At 46.2% G+C, this 19,799-nt stretch overlaps 1 protein-coding gene across 2 annotated transcripts in view; it reads left to right on the plus strand.

The window, feature by feature from the left end:
- IQCA1 (IQ motif containing with AAA domain 1) overlaps positions 1-19,799 on the plus strand; it is a 292,671-nt gene that overhangs the window by 49,589 nt on the left and 223,283 nt on the right. For both annotated transcript variants that reach the window (XM_063933216.1, XM_063933217.1), the window contains one exon: positions 595-666. In XM_063933216.1, coding sequence (XP_063789286.1) covers positions 595-666 — 72 coding nt within the window. The remainder of the gene's footprint in view (positions 1-594; positions 667-19,799) is intronic.

Genomic DNA, 19,799 nt, shown 5'->3' on the forward strand with positions numbered 1-19,799 from the left:
TTAGATCCCTGCCTGTATTACTGCACAGCTGTGGCATGCATTAGCCATCCACATTGCTCCCTTAGATTCCTGCCTGTATTACTGCACAGCTATGGCATGCATTGGTCGTCCACATTTCCCCCTTAGATCCCTGCCTGTATTACTGCACAGCTATGGCATGCATTGGCCATCCACATTGCCCCCTTAGATCCCTGCCTGTATTACTGCACAGCTGTGGCATGCATTGGCCAATACGCAACAGCACAAAAGCCAGTGCAGAACCAGGCTGTACCTTATCAAGCAGAAAACATTTGTCCTATACTGAAAAAATAAACTGTTTCCATGAGCAAAACGCGGATGTAATAAAAATAGTGATATATTTTATTTCCTTTTTCCCATAGCAGTAACATGGTTTATACAAGGGATTTTTTCCCAAGACTCTTGTGCATAAGTTACTGTATGTGACAAGACTGAAGCCAATGTCCTCCTCCTTTACTGCCCGTTCCAGTCCACACTCCCTTCCTTTGTGCTTTCCTACTTCCCCAATTGCTTGGCAGTTCAGGAAGCATTTTCCATTGCTACCATATCCTCACTGATTTCCCGTTCACACCGCAGGTCTGGCGAGGCTACATTCAGAGGAAGAGAACCAGGCAGCAGAGAGAGGAGGAAATGATCTTCCTGGGCATGGTAGGTTGTTCAGAGGACAGACTTCTCTAGGGCAACGTAAGGATGTTTAGAGCACAACACTGAGTCCTGTTACACCGCGCAAAGGGCCGTCCACTTTCTCTTCTGCTTTTATTCTGGCTGAGGAAAAGCGTTTCTGCCCCCAGCAAATACCATACTGAGATGTGCTGGATATTTAGAATCTATTATATATAAAAATGTTATATTTAACATGACGCAGGTCAGTAGTGCCTGGTTCACAGGTGGATATTTTTATGACCAGCTCAACTCAAATACCTGACATTAATGTGTGCAGGGTCGGATTAAGCCTTGGTGGGGCCCAGGGCACTTAAGTCAGCGGGGCCCCATTGGAAGTAGTGGGGGAGGGGGTATATTACATTGTGCATACCTCCCAACACAACCCATTCCAACAGGGACAATATGCTTTCTACCTGGACTTCCCTCTTAATATATGATTGATGTCACCTGTGTTGAAATATTTAATTGATAAGAAAGATGTTTCAACAGAGGTGATTGCAATCATAACTTAACAGGTAAGTCCAGGTAGAGAGAATTTGTCCCTCCTGGAATGGGTCATGTTGGGAGGTAAGGATAGTGTATTTTCAATGTAAACCAATGGTGTATATTAGATTTAACCACTTGCCTGGCATGGTCGTATCAGATGCGACCATGCCTGCAAGTGTCTTATCTGACATGGGTGGTCATTCCGAGTTGATCGCTCGCTAGCAGTTTTTAGCAGCCGTGCAAACGCTATGCCGCCTCCCACTGGGAGTATATTTTAGCTTAAGATCGCAGAGCGGCTACAAAATTATTTTGTGCAGTTTTAGAGTACCTCAAAACCTACTCAGCGCTTGCGATCACGTCAGACTGTTCAGTTCCTGTTTTGACGTCACAAACACGCCCTGCGTTCGCCCAGCCACGCCTGCGTTTTTTCTGGCATGCCTGTGTTTTTCCAAACACTCCCTGAAAACGATCAGTTGACACCCTGAAACGCCCACTTCATGTCAATCACTCTGCGGCCAGCAGTGCGACTGAAAAGCTTCGCTAGACCCTTTGTGAAACTACATCGTTCGTTGTAATAGTACATTGTGCGTGTGCATTGCGCCGCATGCTCAGAAGTGCCGGTTTTTTGCCTCATCGTTGCACAGCAAACGAATGCAGCTAGCGATCAAATCGGAATGACCACCATGGTCCACAGGATGCGACCAGTCAGATAGAGAGTGTTAGCAGCGGCAGGGAAGGGAAACTTCCCTCCGCTGCTGCTGTCAGAGGGACCGGAAGATACCTCTGCCTTCCTGCACTCTCCCCTACTGTTTGCCGTGCTGCCGATCACTGCTGATCGGTCAGCACGGCAGGATCCCCCCCTTCAGCGGCTGCAGACAATAGCAGCCGCTGGGGAATGTAAACTAACCCCCCCACCCAGACCCCCCTGTATACCTGGAGGCTGTCCCGGCTCTCAAAATTAAATCCGTGATGCTCGCTGTGTTTCCGATGTTCCGATGATATCGATGTTCCCAATCGATGTATCGATGTTTGGGGGTAATATATATATATATATATATATATATTATTTTATTTTTATTTTTTTACTAAAATCATTTTGGATAGAGTTAAATGAATCTTCTTCACCAAATTCATCAAAAAAAAAACCATGCAATTTCTGAGTGTTTTTTGTTGAGGGGAAAAAATTGTCAGTTAAGTGGTTAAACTAATAGTTTACTACTGCATGAGTACTTTTCATAGTTCTGAGAGGCAACTATTTTATAAAACGTTCTTGTAGTGTAACAAAGACAACTTAAAATTAAAATACACATAGAAAAATAAAATCTATAATTTATCTTGCCACATGCAAGAATAGTAGCAGCCTCTGTACTACTTACACACTGGGATAGGACACAGGAGGACTGTGTGTGTGTGTGTGTGTGTGTGTGTGTGTGTGTGTATGTCTATCTCATTAGATTATGGGTTACACAAGACACAGACATGGAGGATGAGAAGGCAGGATCTCTGTGTCACTTACAGCCCCCCCCCCCCCCCCCCCCCCCCATCCCCCCTCCAATCTCCCCTATGGTGGGAAAGCTCCGTCTGTAGCTCATGAAGTCTGATACTCCTGTGTCTCTGCCTGCACTGCATACTGACCTGCTCGCATTCTGTCTGCCTGATCTGCTGCTGCATAAGAGGGAAAGCTAGTGATGTCAGGGTGCCCCAGCTGGGGGGTCCCCTGTGAAAGGGGGGCCCGAGGTACAGTATGCCCTGCCCCCCCCCCACCCCCCTTAATCTGGCTATGGCCCATAGAGTGACTTTCTCATATGCTATTTAGCACAAATGAAAGCTCTAGCATTGATTGTTATATGTTATTTTTCTCAAGGGAATTCTATGATAGCTGAACAGATTTATGGGAGAGAGTTTAAGAGAACTTCCTCCGTAACAAGCAAAATAAAGAACAATAGAGATCTCTAACGTTTGTAAGCCTTAACCTCTATACCAGCCGAGATGCTGGAACGGTGGTCCGGCAGATCGTAGTGAACCCGCTGGAACAATATGCCGGTATTGAACCTGTTGCCTGCACATAGTTGGCCTCATGGAGAGTTAAGGATAATGCAAATTAAAGGTGCAAATAGAAACCAGGATAAAACTTTGGGGGTTATTCAGACCTAATCGCTGGGCTGCTAATTTTGCTGTCCTACATTCAGATAATTGCCGATTCCAGGGTAGTGTAAATTTGCTGTGCAAGTGTGCGATCTCATGTGTACGCCGAGCTGCTAAAATTCACTGTGTGCAGCCCAGGACTTACTCCTTCAGTGCTATGAGAATGGGCTGGTCAGGGCCGGGGGTGATGTCAGACACCCTCCCTGAATACGCTTGGGCACGCCTGCGTTTTTCCAGACACTCCCTGTAAACGCTCAGTTAACACCCACAAACGCCTTCTTCCTGTCATGAACGCCCATGTGTACGGATTCTTCGCACCATCCCGTCGCTGACCAACGATGCCCGTTGTTGCTGTCCGATGCGCATGTGCATTGTGGTGCATACGCATGCGCAGTTAGGACCTGATCGCCCGCTGTGCGAAAACGCACAGATCTGAATGACCCCCTTTGTTGTTTGTATGTAGGGATAGTAGCACACAAAGGGGGCGGCTCATTTTATGGCCGCAGATAGCAAGTTTTAGTAAACAGCGCATGTTTAGAAGCGACTTTATGCACGTTTTGTATCTCTGGCCGATTCTGATTTGGTTGGATCTTGGCTGGACCTCTCTTGGCATAAAATGGGAGTTTCTGTGCGGCAACGCTGTGGTCACACGCAGGAGATCTGTTTGATGGAAGTGTTATGTGAGTGTTGTGGACGTGTAGCTATACTTCCATGCTATGCTGAGTAGCATGTACAGCAAAGAGAAGGATCTCTGGCATCCAGCATAGGGCAGGGGCAATCACCATTATTAATGATGACGATTGAGGCTTTGGAGGAAAAATCAGTGAGAGGACAGCTTCCTGTGTCCTCACATCTGCCCTCCGGGTACTTGTATTAGCATAATGTAAATACAGCCACTGTGCACCCCAAATATGAAATAGCTTTATTATCACACTGCAGTTTAGAGTTGAGCAAGTTGAGGTGACCCCTCCAATGTGTAAATTTGTCCGCACTTTTTAAGTTTGCCCCTTCTACTGTAGTGCCGAATTGTATGTCCTTGTTTGATTCACTTCTAGCTCTAAATGCGGCCTTGTGTGGCTGACACAATAATTATCAACAGCCTATCCATTTATTCAGAACTGGTGACATCACTTAGACACAATGGCGGAACTACAGGGGGAGCAGCTGTTACAGGGCCTAGAGGTTCTCCCTTCCCATGATTCCCATCGGAGGGGCTCTGCTTTCAAAATATACAGTAATAGCGGAAGCCTCTTCTGAGTCGGTGCTTGGAGGCTAGAGTAGCATCGCCAGGCCCCTGCACAAATTATACTATGGGGCCTGACGATACACTGTTCCGCCCCACCTGAGACTCTTGGTAAATGAATGGCTGTAGTGTTTTGCATATTTGCTAAGACTACAAGATGGCTGTGATAAAGCTGAATATTTATCGTATATAAAACCCTTTATGAGGTCTAAGAACACTGTACGCTATTTACGTATGAAGTACCGTAAGGGTACGCTCGTTGCGTAACAATCGCTTAGCCGTAGTCGAGACGCTCAAGCGTCACGTTCGCTCACGGCCAAGAGATCACAGGCAGGCACGCTATTGGCTGCTGACTAACTTAATGATTCGCTATAGCGTAGCGGACGCTCGGGACCACGAGGAGATCACCAGCGGCGCTGACGCTCACAATGTTAAACCTTTGTATCTAAACCATAAACAGTGTATTGTGCAGTAAAACCTTAGTGTAATGATAGAGTGTAAATGCAACACAGTATAACCTTATTACCTTTAAAGCTGTTCTAGCGTCACCGACGCTCTGAGAATACTTAACACTATAAGAAATACACAGATACCGTGCTCAGGGTCCAACGCCTAATATATATATTTTGAATGATATACTTGCAAAAGAATTAATACAAATACAAATCATACACTACAATATAACATAGACTACCTAACCAGATAACCACACAGGAAATATAATACAATTACTATTTAAGAGAAAATAAGAGAGAAAGAGGAGAAGAGAGAGAGAGAGAGAGAGAAATTGGCCCACAATAACAAGAAGATCAATATAGTTGCGGAGAAAAACTTACGCACAAAGGAAACGATCGCATGCGCCTCTGGACATCCAGCTCCCGATTTTCAGCAATGATAACCGTTGAAGAGTGAGAGCTGGATGTGATCGGCCTGTCTATTTATGCCCCACACACAATGCAATTCAATGGTCCCTACAATCTCATTGTTCATTGGACACAGGAATTCCTCCTCGCATTATAACAAAAGGTCATAGGTTGATTCATACAGGTGGGCCGTGACTATTTCCAACAGCTCAGGTGGGAGGGAAACTGGGTTTCCCGCCGCATGGATAAGTAAGTGCAAATACAGTAAATGTTCATAAACTTCTTATGTCCATAACTATTCGCACGAGCGATTAATCCGCTTCAAACCAACACCGGATGTTAGGGTCTCCTGCCCTGTGCTGCCACGTCGTCATGGCAACCGGGAGACAAGTGCTAGTGGAGTAACCTGAGCGCAGCTGATACTCCGGTTCGGGTCTTTTGCTGTGCAGTGGTTATAGGCTCTGTGCACGGCAGGGGATCCGGTGCTGGTTTTTGTGCTCACAGTCTGTGAGGTCTGAGTGGGGCGTGGACAGCACCTGCTTTATAAGGCCTCTTTTCAGGGTAAGCAGATGCTGCTGAATCTCTGTTGGTTAGTCAGTTCATGAAAGTTAGCCAGTACTGTGTAGCTTTGTATTTGTTTGTTGCTTACTGCAAATAGGCCTGGGGATTTGGTATTACACTCTGCCAATCCAGACCTAGCAGTAAGACTGGAGTCAGTCGTTTAGCTTGCTGGGGTTCTGTTATTACTCTGTGAACTTAGCAAGTTTGCGGCTGTATTCTAACACTTGCCTGTCTAATCCTGTCTCACTGTGCTAGGTGTCAGGGGTCAGTTTAGTGGCAGTAAGCTTAAACCTGTGCACTGCAAGTGAGAATCAGGATTGTGGAGGCTCTCCTTGTGTCTATCATTCCATCTCTGACCAAGGAGTTTACTGCCACACCCGTTGGTAACCCTTTAGGGTTTTGCTGTTGCCCTTAGCAACAGCATTTCGGGTTCTCTACGTATTAAAACACAACATCTTGCTTTTTACATCTGAGCAGTTCTAATACAAGGGAGATACCCAGTTCCTTAGCCTCTGGGCTTCTCTGTTCACTGTGTGTGTATTTTGTTACCCTATCACCTTCTGTGTACGTTATGTCATATTCCCCAGTTTGTCTGTGAGTCCATTTGTTTTGCATAACAGTTCAAACACCAGTACATTCCTGCAGACACTGGAGTGCATAACAGTTCTGACACTAGTACTTTCCTGCAGGCACTGGTGTGCATAACATATTCAGCAGCCTAATACTCCTGTTGAAATTTTGTGGGAATATGGAGCATACCCCTCAAAATACGTTGCAACAGGTGGTCGATCAGGTGCAGGTCCTGACTCGGCAATTTAATGATTTGTCCATTAAAATGCACACCTCCCAGGCTGCTGGCGGAGCTCCCGCAGCAGCAGCACCTGCAGGGGTTAAGGAGCCGAAAGTAAATCTCCCGGATCGTTTTTCTGGAGATCGCTCGCAGTTCTTTTGTTTCAAGGAGAGCTGCAAGCTATACTTCCGGCTTAGGCCTCAGTCTTCTGGGTCGGAGATTCAGCGGGTGGGCATAGTGATTTCCTTGCTACAAGGAGACCCACAGGTCTGGGCATATGGGTTGCAGCCTGACTGTCCGTCGCTTAAAAGTGTTGATGCTTTTTTTACGGCACTGGGCATGTTGTATGATGACCCTGACAAGACGGCCTCAGCCGAGGCTCAGATTTCGATCCTTAAGCAAGGGCGAAGGCCAGTTGAGGTTTACTGTACGGAGTTTCGGAGGTTGGCCCATGATACCCAGTGGAATGACCCAGCCCTGAGACACCAGTACCGAAGAGGTCTTTCTAACCAGATAAAGGACCAACTGGTACAATATCCCTTGCCTGATAGCTTGGATCAGCTCATGCAGTTATCCATCCGGGTGGATAGACGGCTGAGAGAGCGTAGGCTTGAAAGGGAGACTGAGATTTCCTTCCTTCCCAAGGGAACCTCAGACTCTGAGGAATTTTCTGAGGAGCCTATGCAGATTGGGGCTACCCGCCTCTCCTCGCGTGAGAAGACGCGGAGGAGACAGCAGGGGTTGTGTTTGTACTGTGGGAATAAAGGTCATGTGGTAGTATCATGCCCAGAAAAGCCGGAAAACTTCAGGGCCTGAGGGTGATGGGAAATATCCTGTCAGGCCAGAAGTCAGAATTTCCCAAGAAGACTTTTATCATTCCGGTGACCTTGAAGATCCTCGGTCAAACTGTCAAGACTGAGGCCTTTGTGGACAGTGGGGCCGACGGGGTTTTTATGGACCGCCAATTCGCCCTAAAACACTCTGTTCCCTTAGTACCCTTGGCATCGGAAATTGAGATTTGTGGGTTAAACGGGGAACCATTATCCCAAGGTAAAATTACCTCTTGCACTAGCCAGATTTCTTTGTTTATTGGAGCCACACACTCTGAAAAATTGTCCTTTTATGTGACTGTCTGTACTTTTGCCCCATTGGTGTTGGGGTTACCCTGGTTAAGGGCCCACAATCCTCAATTTGACTGGGTCTCTGGGGAGATTCTTAGTTGGGGTACTGATTGTTTCAGGAGTTGCTTGAGCCTTCCAGTCAGGCTCTCGCAGCTAAGTTTGCCAGGATTGCCAGGGTGTTATGCAGATTTTGCGGACGTGTTCTCCAAAAAAGTTGCAGAGGTACTACCTCCCCATCGCCCCTATGACTGTGCCATTGATTTGTTGCCAAATGCTAAGCTTCTCAAGAGCAGGTTGTACTCCCTGTCACGTCCTGAGACTCAGGCTATGGCAGAGTACATTCAGGAGAACTTGGCTAAGGGATTTATCAGACCTTCACAGTCTCCAGTTGGGTCGGGGTTCTTCTTCGTGGGTAAAAAGGACGGTTCGTTGCGACCCTGCATCGACTTCAGGGAATTGAACCGTATCACGATTAAAAACTCATACCCACTGCCTCTCATTTCGGTCTTGTTTGACCAGCTTCGTACTGCCACCATTTTTTCTAAGATTGACCTACGCGGTGCGTACAATCTAATCCGAATAAGAGAGGGGGATGAATGGAAGACTGCCTTTAATACCCACTCAGGGCATTATGAATATTTGGTGATGCCTTTTGGGCTCTGTAATGCCCCGGCAGTCTTCCAGGATTTCATGAATGATGTGCTCAGGGAATATTTGGATAGATTCTTAGTTGTATACTTAGATGACATCCTAATCTTCTCCCATTCCCTGGAGGAACATCGGAAGCATGTACGCTTAGTCCTCCAGAAACTCAGAGACCACCGGCTTGGGGCGAAGCTGGAGAAGTGCGAATTTGAAGTTCAGCAAATCGCATTTCTAGGATATATTATCTCCCCAGAAGGTTTCCAAATGGAGGGTTCCAAGGTACAGGCAGTCCTGGATTGGGTGCAGCCCACTAGTTTGAAGGCGCTTCAGCGTTTCCTGGGCTTTGCGAATTTTTATAGACGATTTATCGCTGGATTTTCGTCTATAGTGGCGCCCTTGGTGGCACTCACTAAGAAAGGGGCGGATGTTGCTCACTGGTCTTGTGAGGCTAAAGCGGCTTTTGCCCGTCTCAAAAGGGCATTTGTTTCGGCCAAGGTGCTGCGACACCCAGATCCAGAGCGTCCTTTTGTGGTGGAGGTGGATGCCTCTGAGATGGGTATTGGGGCAGTGCTTTCTCAGATGGGAGTGTCTGATAATCGCCTTCATCCCTGTGCTTACTTTTCCCGTAAATTTTCGCCTGCCGAGATGAATTATGACGTGGGTAACCGGGAATTGTTGGCTATTAAGGATGCACTCGAGGAGTGGAGACACTGGCTTGAGGGGGCTAAGTTTGTGGTCTCAATTCTCACTGACCATAAGAATCTGGCATATTTAGAGTCAGCGAAGCGTCTCAATGCCAGGCAGGCACGATGGGCTTTGTTTTTTGCTCGCTTTAATTTTTTGATAACATATCGCCCTGGGTCAAAAAACATCAAGGCTGATGCGCTCTCGCGGAGTTTTGCTCCAATCCAGGAGACCACCGAGGAGCCGTTGCCCATTGTTTCCCCATCATGTATTAAAGTGGGCATTACCCAGGACCTCTTATCATTAGTCCTTAGAGCACAGGAGCAGGCTCCTCCAGACCTTCCGGTAGGTCTTTTGTTTGTGCCTCCTAGGTTAAGACAGCGAGTGTTCCTGGAATTCCATGCCAAGAAGTCGGCAGGTCACCCGGGTATTGCCAGAACTCGGGAGTTGCTATCTAGGGCGGTGTGGTGGCCCTCGGTGGCTAAGGATGTGGATCAGTGGGTTCGGGCATGTGACATCTGTGCCCGAAATAAGACTCCTAGAGGGGTTCCTGTTGGCCCATTACATCCACTCTCTATCCCATCTAAGCCATGGACCCACATTTCAATGGATTTTGTGGTGGACTTGCCCAAATCCTCGGGGATGACAGCCATCTGGGTTGTCGTTGACAGGTTTTCGAAGATGGCGCACTTCGTTCCACTGGTTGGGCTGCCATCAGCCAGACGCCTGTCTGAATTATTTATGCTGCATGTTGTGCGTCTCCACGGGTTGCCACTTGATGTGGTCTCTGACCGCGGATCCCAGTTTGTGGCCAAATTCTGGAGGGCATTTTGTTCCGATCTCCAGATTTCTGTCAGCTTGTCGTCAGGCTACCATCCGCAGTCTAATGGGCAGACTGAAAGGGTGAACCAGTCCTTGGAGCAGTTCCTCAGGTGTTATGTCTCCAAGTGTCAGACTGACTGGGTTGCTCATCTGTCCATGGCGGAGTTTGCCTATAACAACGCGGCTCACTCTGCTACAGGGATCTCTCCCTTCCTTTGTGTGTATGGGCATCATCCTAAGGCCAATTCTTTTGACCCCCTGGACTCCACGCCTGGTGGTTCCTCTGTGGTTTCGGTCCTTAGAGGTATTTGGCGGAAAGTGAAGAAAGCCCTTGTATCTGTGTCATTAGTGACCAAAAGGGTTTTTGATAAGCGGAAAAGACCCTGCAGCTTCAAATTAGGAGACTTCGTCTGGTTGTCTACCAAGAATTTGAAGTTGAGACAGCCATCTCATAAGTTAGGGCCCCGGTTCATCGGCCCTTATAAGATCACCAGGGTTATCAATCCGGTGGCATTTCAGTTAGATCTGCCCCGTTCTTTGGGTATCAATAAAACATTTCATTGTTCCCTTTTAAAACGGGCGATTAGTAATCCTTCTTCCAGTGGAAGACCTTCCCCTCTTCTGATACGTGGCCAGAGGGAGTTTGTTGTTGAAAGGATTCTTGACTCCAAGGTGGTTCGGGGTCGGCTGTCATTTTTGGTGCACTGGAAGGGGTATGGCCCGGAGGAGCGGTCGTGGGTGCGCAGTTGTGATCTTCATGCCCCCAGACTGATACGCTCTTTCTTCTCGCAGTTCCCCGATAAACCCGGTGGTAGGGGTTCTTTGACCCCTCGTCAGAGGGGGGGTACTGTTAGGGTCTCCTGCCCTGTGCTGCCACGTCGTCATGGCAACCGGGAGACAAGTGCTAGTGGAGTAACCTGAGCGCAGCTGATACTCCGGTTCGGGTCTTTTGCTGTGCAGTGGTTATAGGCTCTGTGCACGGCAGGGGATCCGGTGCTGGTTTTTGTGCTCACAGTCTGTGAGGTCTGAGTGGGGCGTGGACAGCACCTGCTTTATAAGGCCTCTTTTCAGGGTAAGCAGATGCTGCTGAATCTCTGTTGGTTAGTCAGTTCATGAAAGTTAGCCAGTACTGTGTAGCTTTGTATTTGTTTGTTGCTTACTGCAAATAGGCCTGGGGATTTGGTATTACACTCTGCCAATCCAGACCTAGCAGTAAGACTGGAGTCAGTCGTTTAGCTTGCTGGGGTTCTGTTATTACTCTGTGAACTTAGCAAGTTTGCGGCTGTATTCTAACACTTGCCTGTCTAATCCTGTCTCACTGTGCTAGGTGTCAGGGGTCAGTTTAGTGGCAGTAAGCTTAAACCTGTGCACTGCAAGTGAGAATCAGGATTGTGGAGGCTCTCCTTGTGTCTATCATTCCATCTCTGACCAAGGAGTTTACTGCCACACCCGTTGGTAACCCTTTAGGGTTTTGCTGTTGCCCTTAGCAACAGCATTTCGGGTTCTCTACGTATTAAAACACAACATCTTGCTTTTTACATCTGAGCAGTTCTAATACAAGGGAGATACCCAGTTCCTTAGCCTCTGGGCTTCTCTGTTCACTGTGTGTGTATTTTGTTACCCTATCACCTTCTGTGTACGTTATGTCATATTCCCCAGTTTGTCTGTGAGTCCATTTGTTTTGCATAACAGTTCAAACACCAGTACATTCCTGCAGACACTGGAGTGCATAACAGTTCTGACACTAGTACTTTCCTGCAGGCACTGGTGTGCATAACACCGGAATATTGCTAATTAAATACTCTTCCGATGGGTACTAAACACCACTGTATTACTCCTGTCTGACCCTTCGTATCAAACAAAGAGGGATTTCTCTGTTCACGAACATTCTATATTAACCAAACTTTCAGAATCTATCAAAGGGACCATGGTCTACAAAATACATTATATAGTGAAAATATGCAACGATTGAGTCGCACGCTACGATCACATAAACTCTACCGTAAATACGCATACCGTGCGCCTGCGGGTGCCCGCGACTGTGAGTATGCGCACGTACGGGAGAGCGTACGCATGCGCAGCACGGACCTGTGTGAGGTGCAAATATGGTAGTGTGCATAGAGATATTTTTCTGACTTTGACAGTCCACCCTTTGGCAGTCAACAATAATTGCCACCTTCTAAAACATTTCAAAAAGAGAAAAATATATGTCAGGGGTTAATACATTTACATGGTTGGGTAGGGGAGGAGAGGAGAAGGTAGGAAAAGGGTATGACCTAGTGAGATAGCAGAAGCATGTGTGTATGAATCCGTGCTTGGGGGTCATGTATCATCGTGCCGTACGTGTTTTAAATCAAGCTTCGAGGTATTGCGAAGTATACATTTGAATTCCTTCTTATCCCGTGGTACGGGTCTGTGGATGGGCTGTCAAACTTTACCGAGCTCTTTTCGGCTTTGGTTGTAACAAAATGGGGGAGCACATTTTAGTTGATGATACATGAATGGGGGAGATATGTGATTGCTGATATCTGTGCCTGTATTCCCTATCGACTATGTGTGTCATTACCTGAGGGTTGTAGAAATGAAGAAAAGACATAGTTACGGTAAATGCGGTGGTATTCTATGTCAAGTAAATGTACATTCGTCGATTGAGGTCTTGTTTGGTGTCTGTTGAATGCAGTCTTCTTTGTGCTTTTGCCCATAAGGTGCGAGCAAAAGCTGTCAATGTCCATAGATTTACAAAAGTGTTGGGCTAGCGTAATTTTAAAATTTCTAGGGAAACTGGGGATCCATGGCATAGTTCATCAAAAATCTGTGTATCAGGTTGTCAAAACTTCTTCTTTAATCCCTCTGTTGTCTGTATATCGGCTCATCAAATTCCTCGTCCAAGTGGGTCTTTTTACCTTGGAGGAAACGGAAAAACAGGTGAAAGAAACGGACCGTAGAAATCGCATTTTCATCACATTATTGTTTCTACATTTGGGTCATAAATCAAGTCCATTGGAATTACAGTTTCCTCACTCCTCAAACTCATTACCCTGGTACGGTGTTTGCACTTCATTAAAGCCTGACCGCATCTAAATATCAAACCAATTGATATGACAACACCTAAGATACATAGGAGAAACTTCCCAACATCCATTATGACTCCTTGAGCCCAGTCTCCTAAACCAGAGAACCAATTTCGCGGGTTCAACCATGACACCCAACCAGTCAGCTCATTACCTACAGCAGCAAGAGTGAGATTGTGTCTCCTGCGAAATTCCCACTTTAGTTGGAGAATATCGTCCATCTTTTGGTCTATGACCTCGACCGGATCCTCGGTGCTATTCGTAATATATGTGCAACATTTCACGCCGTATTGTGTTGCCAGTGTGACACAATATCCGCCTGTCACTGCTGTGAGGTAATTAAGAACCATTCTATGCTGTACCAGTTCTGTTTTATAAGCCTGAAGTTCTCTTCCAGTATACCTAAACGTGTCATCATACATTTCAGTGATATTATCTAACAAATTTGCAAGCGCAGATATGTATTTATAATTCAACACTCCTCTAGCGGTGCGAGTGATATCTAACGTGATTAGAAACTGAATCCCGGTGGATTCATGGATCATGTCAGAGGCCGGATGCTCTGTTCTTTCTATCAGGTGCCGTTTAACTACGTGCTCGTAATGGGTGTGAGTATAAGGAGTTTGGGCAACACGGTGTATGTCTTTCATTTTGTCATGTGATACAGTCATTACTTCAGGCAGTACTTTTCCAATATAACACAATCCTTCAGAGTTTGGGGCAAGCCACTTATACGCCTTTCTCCCGCATATGAAATATGCATCATCGGGGAGAACATATGGGACGGAGTAGGACATAACCATATTACACACCTTCCATGTGAAATCTCCTAACCCTAATTCTTCCATCTGCTTAGTACACGTATCAGGTTGTACGATATGTGCACAGTATCCTGGTGATACCTCTCCAACTCTCGTAATCCTATTTCCTAAGGTATACCTATACCGGAATGATTTTCCTCTACTGGCTATGTGGCGTATAAGCTCTGTATCTGTAGGCATTCTATCTGCTCTATGCGAAAAGGTCATGGTTTGATTACTTCATGACACTTCCCAATTTCCCGGCTTTCGGGGGTTGGAGATGTTAAAACATAATAGGGACCTATCCACATGGTATTGGTGGAGCTTCAAACTAGGAGGGCTGGTGATATTAAATCTCCTGTCCACCGGTCTCCCACCACTTAACTCAAGTACCTCCCCTAACGTTAAAGGAAATGGTACTAGCCCTGATTTGCTATGACCTTGAGGTACTTGAGAGCATACCCAACAATCTGTTTTATTTAACACACTACCCACTAAGGAGTGATAGTCACTCAATGGATGCCGGTCCATATGGATATTAAAACTGGATTGGCATTTCTTTATGCACCCATCCTCAATGACATTGTTACAGAGCCGACAGATACAGTTTTCTTCAGCTAACAATCCTTCACAATTCCTTCTTTGGTCAATGCTATCGGATCGTTTTCTGATACTCCCCTTTGCTTGTTGATTATGTTGTTCTTGGAAAACTACGCCTCCATCTCTGTCATCAGAACCCATTCCAGAACCTCTCTCGACCTCCATGGTACTCTCGCCGGAACAGACTGCTCTGGTCAACATCATGGTCAACAGGAAAATCCGGATCACAGTCTCTTGGGGCAAGTCCATCTTGTAGGAGGAAACGGAGAAGAATGAGAAGGGGGGAAAAATAATTTGAGGGATAGGGGCTGGGAAGTTGGAGAAAAACAATAAAAGGGAACAGGGGATCGACAACTGCTTTTGGTCTTGTGATTTTCAATGCTCAGGTGCCGCCTCAATCCTCCTGGAACAGACACTCCAGTGATACAACCTCTACCGTCTGTTCCTTATCACGGGACCTCTCTGGATCAGCAACCTTTTTACAGTGGGACGAATGAACCCAAGTCTCTCTCTCAGCAACCTTAAATGCTGTAGTGCTAGTCAATAAGACCTGGTATGGTCCTTCCCATCTGTCAATAAGGCAACCTGAGCGTAGAAAATTCCGTATCATTACATAATCCCCAGGTTCAATGTCATGACAATTACTATCTGGTAAATCAGGAATCACTAACTTCAGATTATCATTTTGATTCCTTAACTGTTTACTCATGTTAATCAAGTATTTTACAGTCACTTCATTGTTACACTTCAAATCATCCTGAGGGTTAATCATAACATGCGGTTGTCGACCAAACAAGATTTCAAAGGGAGACAGATTAAGAGGGGACCTGGGAGTGGTTCTGATGCTGTACAGTACAATGGGTAAAGCTTCTGGCCATGTCAATCCTGTCTCTGCCATCACTTTACTCAGTTTATTTTTAATAGTGCTGTTCACTCTTTCCACTTTCGCACTCGCCTGTGGACGGTATGGAGTGTGCAGCTTGCTATCAATTCCCATCAATTTACACATTCCTTGAAAGACATCACCTGTAAAATGGGTACCCCTATCACTTTCGATGATTCTAGGGATACCATATCTACATACAAATTCCTGCACAATTTTCTTAGCAGTAAACATAGCGGTATTTGTGGCCGCCGGAAATGCTTCGACCCAATTTGAAAAAACATCTATACAAACAAGTACATATTTCAAATTTCGACAAGGGGGTAATTGAATGAAGTCAATCTGTATTACCTGGAAAGGGCCGCCTGCAGGTGGGATATGAGATGGTTCTGTAGGTATTGCCTTTCCGATGTTCTTTCTCAGACAGGTAAGGCATGACATTGCTCTTTTACTCGCATGAGATGAAAATCCTGGGGCACACCAATATGCTCTTACCAACTTGCACATCCCTTCCTTGCCCAGATGAGTCAGCCCGTGAGCTGCCTCAGCTAAACATGGAAGGTATGCTCTGGGGGCCACTGGTTTACCGTGTCCATCCGTCCAGAGTCCTGAGGACTCCTGACCATATCCTTTTGCCTTCCAGACTGCCTTTTCCTGTGTGGAACACAAATTTTGCATCTCACACAACTTCTGTGTGTTGATGGTATTAAATACCATCAGTTGTGTGGTGTCTGTCTGTCTGGGGGTAGCAGCTGCTAACTTAGCAGCTTCGTCTGCTCGGCTGTTACCAAGTGATACTGGGTCTTGGCTATATGTGTGTGCTTTACATTTGATAACAGCCACTCTGTCGGGTTCCTGTATTGCTGTTAGAAGCCTTTTTATGTGAGCTGCATGCGCTACCGGTGTACCAGCTGCCGTCATGAAATTTCTGAGGCGCCATAGGGCTCCGAAATCATGGACTACCCCGAATGCGTATCTAGAATCGGTGTAGATATTGGCTGATTTGCCCTTAGCCAATTCACATGCTCTGGTTAGGGCGACCAGTTCAGCAACCTGGGCTGAGTGAGGTGGGCCTAGCGGTTCCGCTTCTATGGTGCCTTGGTCATCTACGACTGCATATCCAGTACACAAGTCTCCCGAGTCTGACTGTCTATGACAACTACCGTCCGTGTAGAACGTAAGTTCTACATCTTCCAGTGGGTTGTCACTGATGTCAGGCCTTGCGGTAAAATTTTGGGTCAAATATTCCATACAATCATGTGCGTCTTCCTTTGTATTAAATCCTCCTTCCCCACCACTCATCCTCCACCATTTGTGCCTGTCCAGGCACACCTGGGAGATATGTTGCAGGATTTAATGCACTGCATCTCCTTATGGTGATGTTTACGGGGGCCATTAGTGCCAATTCCCATCTTGTAAACCGCGCTGATGAGACATGTCTGGTTTGGGCAGAATTTAACAAGGCTGACACTGCATGTGGTGTATGAATTGTGAGGTTGTGACCTAGCACGACGTCTTCGCTTTTCGTTACTAGCAATGCTATCGCAGCAACGCTTCGCAAGCATGTGGGGAGGGATCGCGCTACCGTATCTAGCTGAGCGCTGTAATATGCTACTGGCCTGCTGGCATCACCGTGCTTTTGGGTTAGTACGCCTGCCGCGCAACCAGCACTTTCTGTTCCGTATAGTTCAAAGGGTTTCCCATAGTCTGGCATACCTAATGCTGGTGCCTGCGTTAGGCACTGTTTAAGTCTCTCAAATGCTGTCTCAGACTCGTCTGTATGCGAAATCCGATCAGGTTTGTTTGAGGAGACCATCTCCTGCAAGGGTAACGCTAGAATGGAAAACCCTGGGATCCAGTTACGGCAATACCCACACATTCCTAAAAATGTTCTGATCTGTTGCTGGGTTTGTGGCAGAGTCATGTCTCTAATTGCTTGAATTCTATCAGCGGTCAGGTGTCTCAGTCCTTGTGTTAGACAGTGTCCCAAATATTTTACCTTAGTTTGGCATAATTGCAACTTGTCTTTGGAAACCTTGTGTCCTGTGTCTGAAAGATGAAACAGGAGCTGTTTCGTATCCTTCAGGGATGCTTCCAATGAATCAGAACACAGTAGTAGATCATCCACGTACTGTATTAATACTGATCCACTCACTGGTTGGAAAGACTGTAAACAATCATGCAAAGCCTGGGAAAATATACTTGGACTATCTATGAATCCTTGTGGTAATCGAGTCCATGTGTATTGGACTCCTCTGTATGTGAATGCAAACAAATATTGACTGTCAGGGTGCAGAGGTACCGAAAAGAAAGCGGAGCAGAGGTCAATAACAGTGAAAAATTTCGCAGTGGGAGGGATTTGCATTAGGATGACAGCTGGATTTGGCACTACGGGGAACTGACTCAACTATTTTGTTAATCCCCCTTAGATCCTGCACTAGCCGGTAACCCCTCCCCCCACTCTTTTTAACAGGGAAGATGGGACTATTGGCAGTGCTGGACGTTCTTACCAGAATGCCCTGTTGTAGCAAGCGCTCTATTACGGGATACACTCCTAACTCCACCTCTGGCTTCAGAGGGTACTGTGGGATTTTTGGAGCTATCCTACCATCTTTTACTTGTACAACTACCGGAGCTACGTTTGCCATTAATCCAGTGTCCTGTCCATCTTTAGTCCAAAGTGACTCTGGTATCTGAGATGTCATTTCTTCTACTTGGGAGGGAGTCCTATTTGTCATAATGGTATGTGACATTAATTTTGACGGGGAGTCTAACATGTCTCGCACTTCCTGAGCGTGATTCTCAGGTATGTCCAAGAATACACCTTCAGGAGTACAATAAATGACGCACCCCATTTTACACAGTAAGTCTCTTCCCAGGAGATTAGTCGGTGCCGATGCAGCCAGCAAAAAGGAATGCTTGGTATGTAAAGGCCCTACTGTAATCTCGGCTGGTTTGCTAACAGGGTAGTGCTGGACTACTCCCGTTACCCCTATGGCTGGAATTGTCTTACCAGTGGTTCTCATGCCCACTGTCGAATTTATCACTGATTTGGCCGCCCCTGTGTCTACAAGAAAGTTTAATGATTTACCAGCTACATTGATTGCAATTTCTGGTTCACTTCCAAGGCTTGCAATCAATTTTACTGGCTGCAGATTACAGGTATGGCCACACCCCTATTGGGTATGGTGACCTCCCTGAATCCCGCTGGCAGCAACTACTTGTGATGGAGTTAATTGGGAGCTACCAGAGGCTTGCCAGTCTCTGTTCGGGGGATATCTTTTTGTTTCCCCTGCATGTGGCTCATAACTCCGTTTCTGCGGACCCTGATCCCAATGTCGTGTGTCGTGTCGTTGTCTAGGGGGTTGGTATGAGTTTCGTGAATTCTTCACTCTACAATCTCGTGCCATGTGTCCCTGTTTATGACAAGAATAACAAGTAACCACATTTGACTTACCCACAGGGTTTGGTGATATAAACAAAGGCTGCCTTGTGGTCAGGGCCTGTATACTTACTGCCATTAACTTATCACCTTGTTGTTCCCTGTGTCTGGTGATGTTCCTATCGTGATCAATAGCAGCCTCTCTCAAAGTAGCCACAGACAGACCTCGCCAACATGGTTGTGTAGTCTGTACCCTAGTCTTCAATGGCTCTTTTAAACCATCCATCAGTACCGATACTGCTACTTCTCGATGGTTTATGTTTGTTTTAATGTCCTCTATGCCTGTGTATTTTGCCATTTCTGATAATGCTCTGTGAAAATACTCTGCAGCTGTTTCTGACTCCTTCTGTTTAATGGAGAATATTTTGTTCCATTTAACTACGGCTGGGAAATACTCCTTTAACTGTAAGCTTATTCTTTTTACATTGTCTTTGTTGTACACTTCTGTAAGAGGTACATCCTGATCTAATCCACAGTCAGCTAAAAATTGAGCTGCGTCGACATTGGAGGGTAAACATGCTCTCAGCAATATCTGCCAGTCTTTGTTGTTGGGCTCTACCGTGTTACCTAGGTCTCTGATGTATTTTTGGCTGGCAACTAAGTCTTTTCTAGGGTCAGGGAATTCAGACACTATGGTCCTTAATTCCATTCGGGAAAATGGGCTGTACATGGCAATGTTCCTAACAGGAGTGACTCCTGAAGTGTCTGTTTTCCCATTTGGAACTACTATTACCTTAACAGGATTAACTCTAACAACCTCATTCTGTGTAGATTCTACAGGCTGTGGTGAAATAGTTTCAGCATAGTGTATGGTGCCGTACTTACCCGTTGATACGACCTCACCTATCCCTCCGCTAGGGGCTTTCGTTACTAATCTCGGGGGTGGAGCTGTGCCTACTGTGGTCTCTGCTATGGTGGCTGCTAGAGAGAGCGCTGAAATTGTTGCCGATTCGTCCTCTTGA

This window comes from Pseudophryne corroboree, chromosome 7 (genome assembly GCF_028390025.1).
Source record: "Pseudophryne corroboree isolate aPseCor3 chromosome 7, aPseCor3.hap2, whole genome shotgun sequence".
NCBI classification, from domain to species: domain Eukaryota; kingdom Metazoa; phylum Chordata; class Amphibia; order Anura; family Myobatrachidae; genus Pseudophryne; species Pseudophryne corroboree.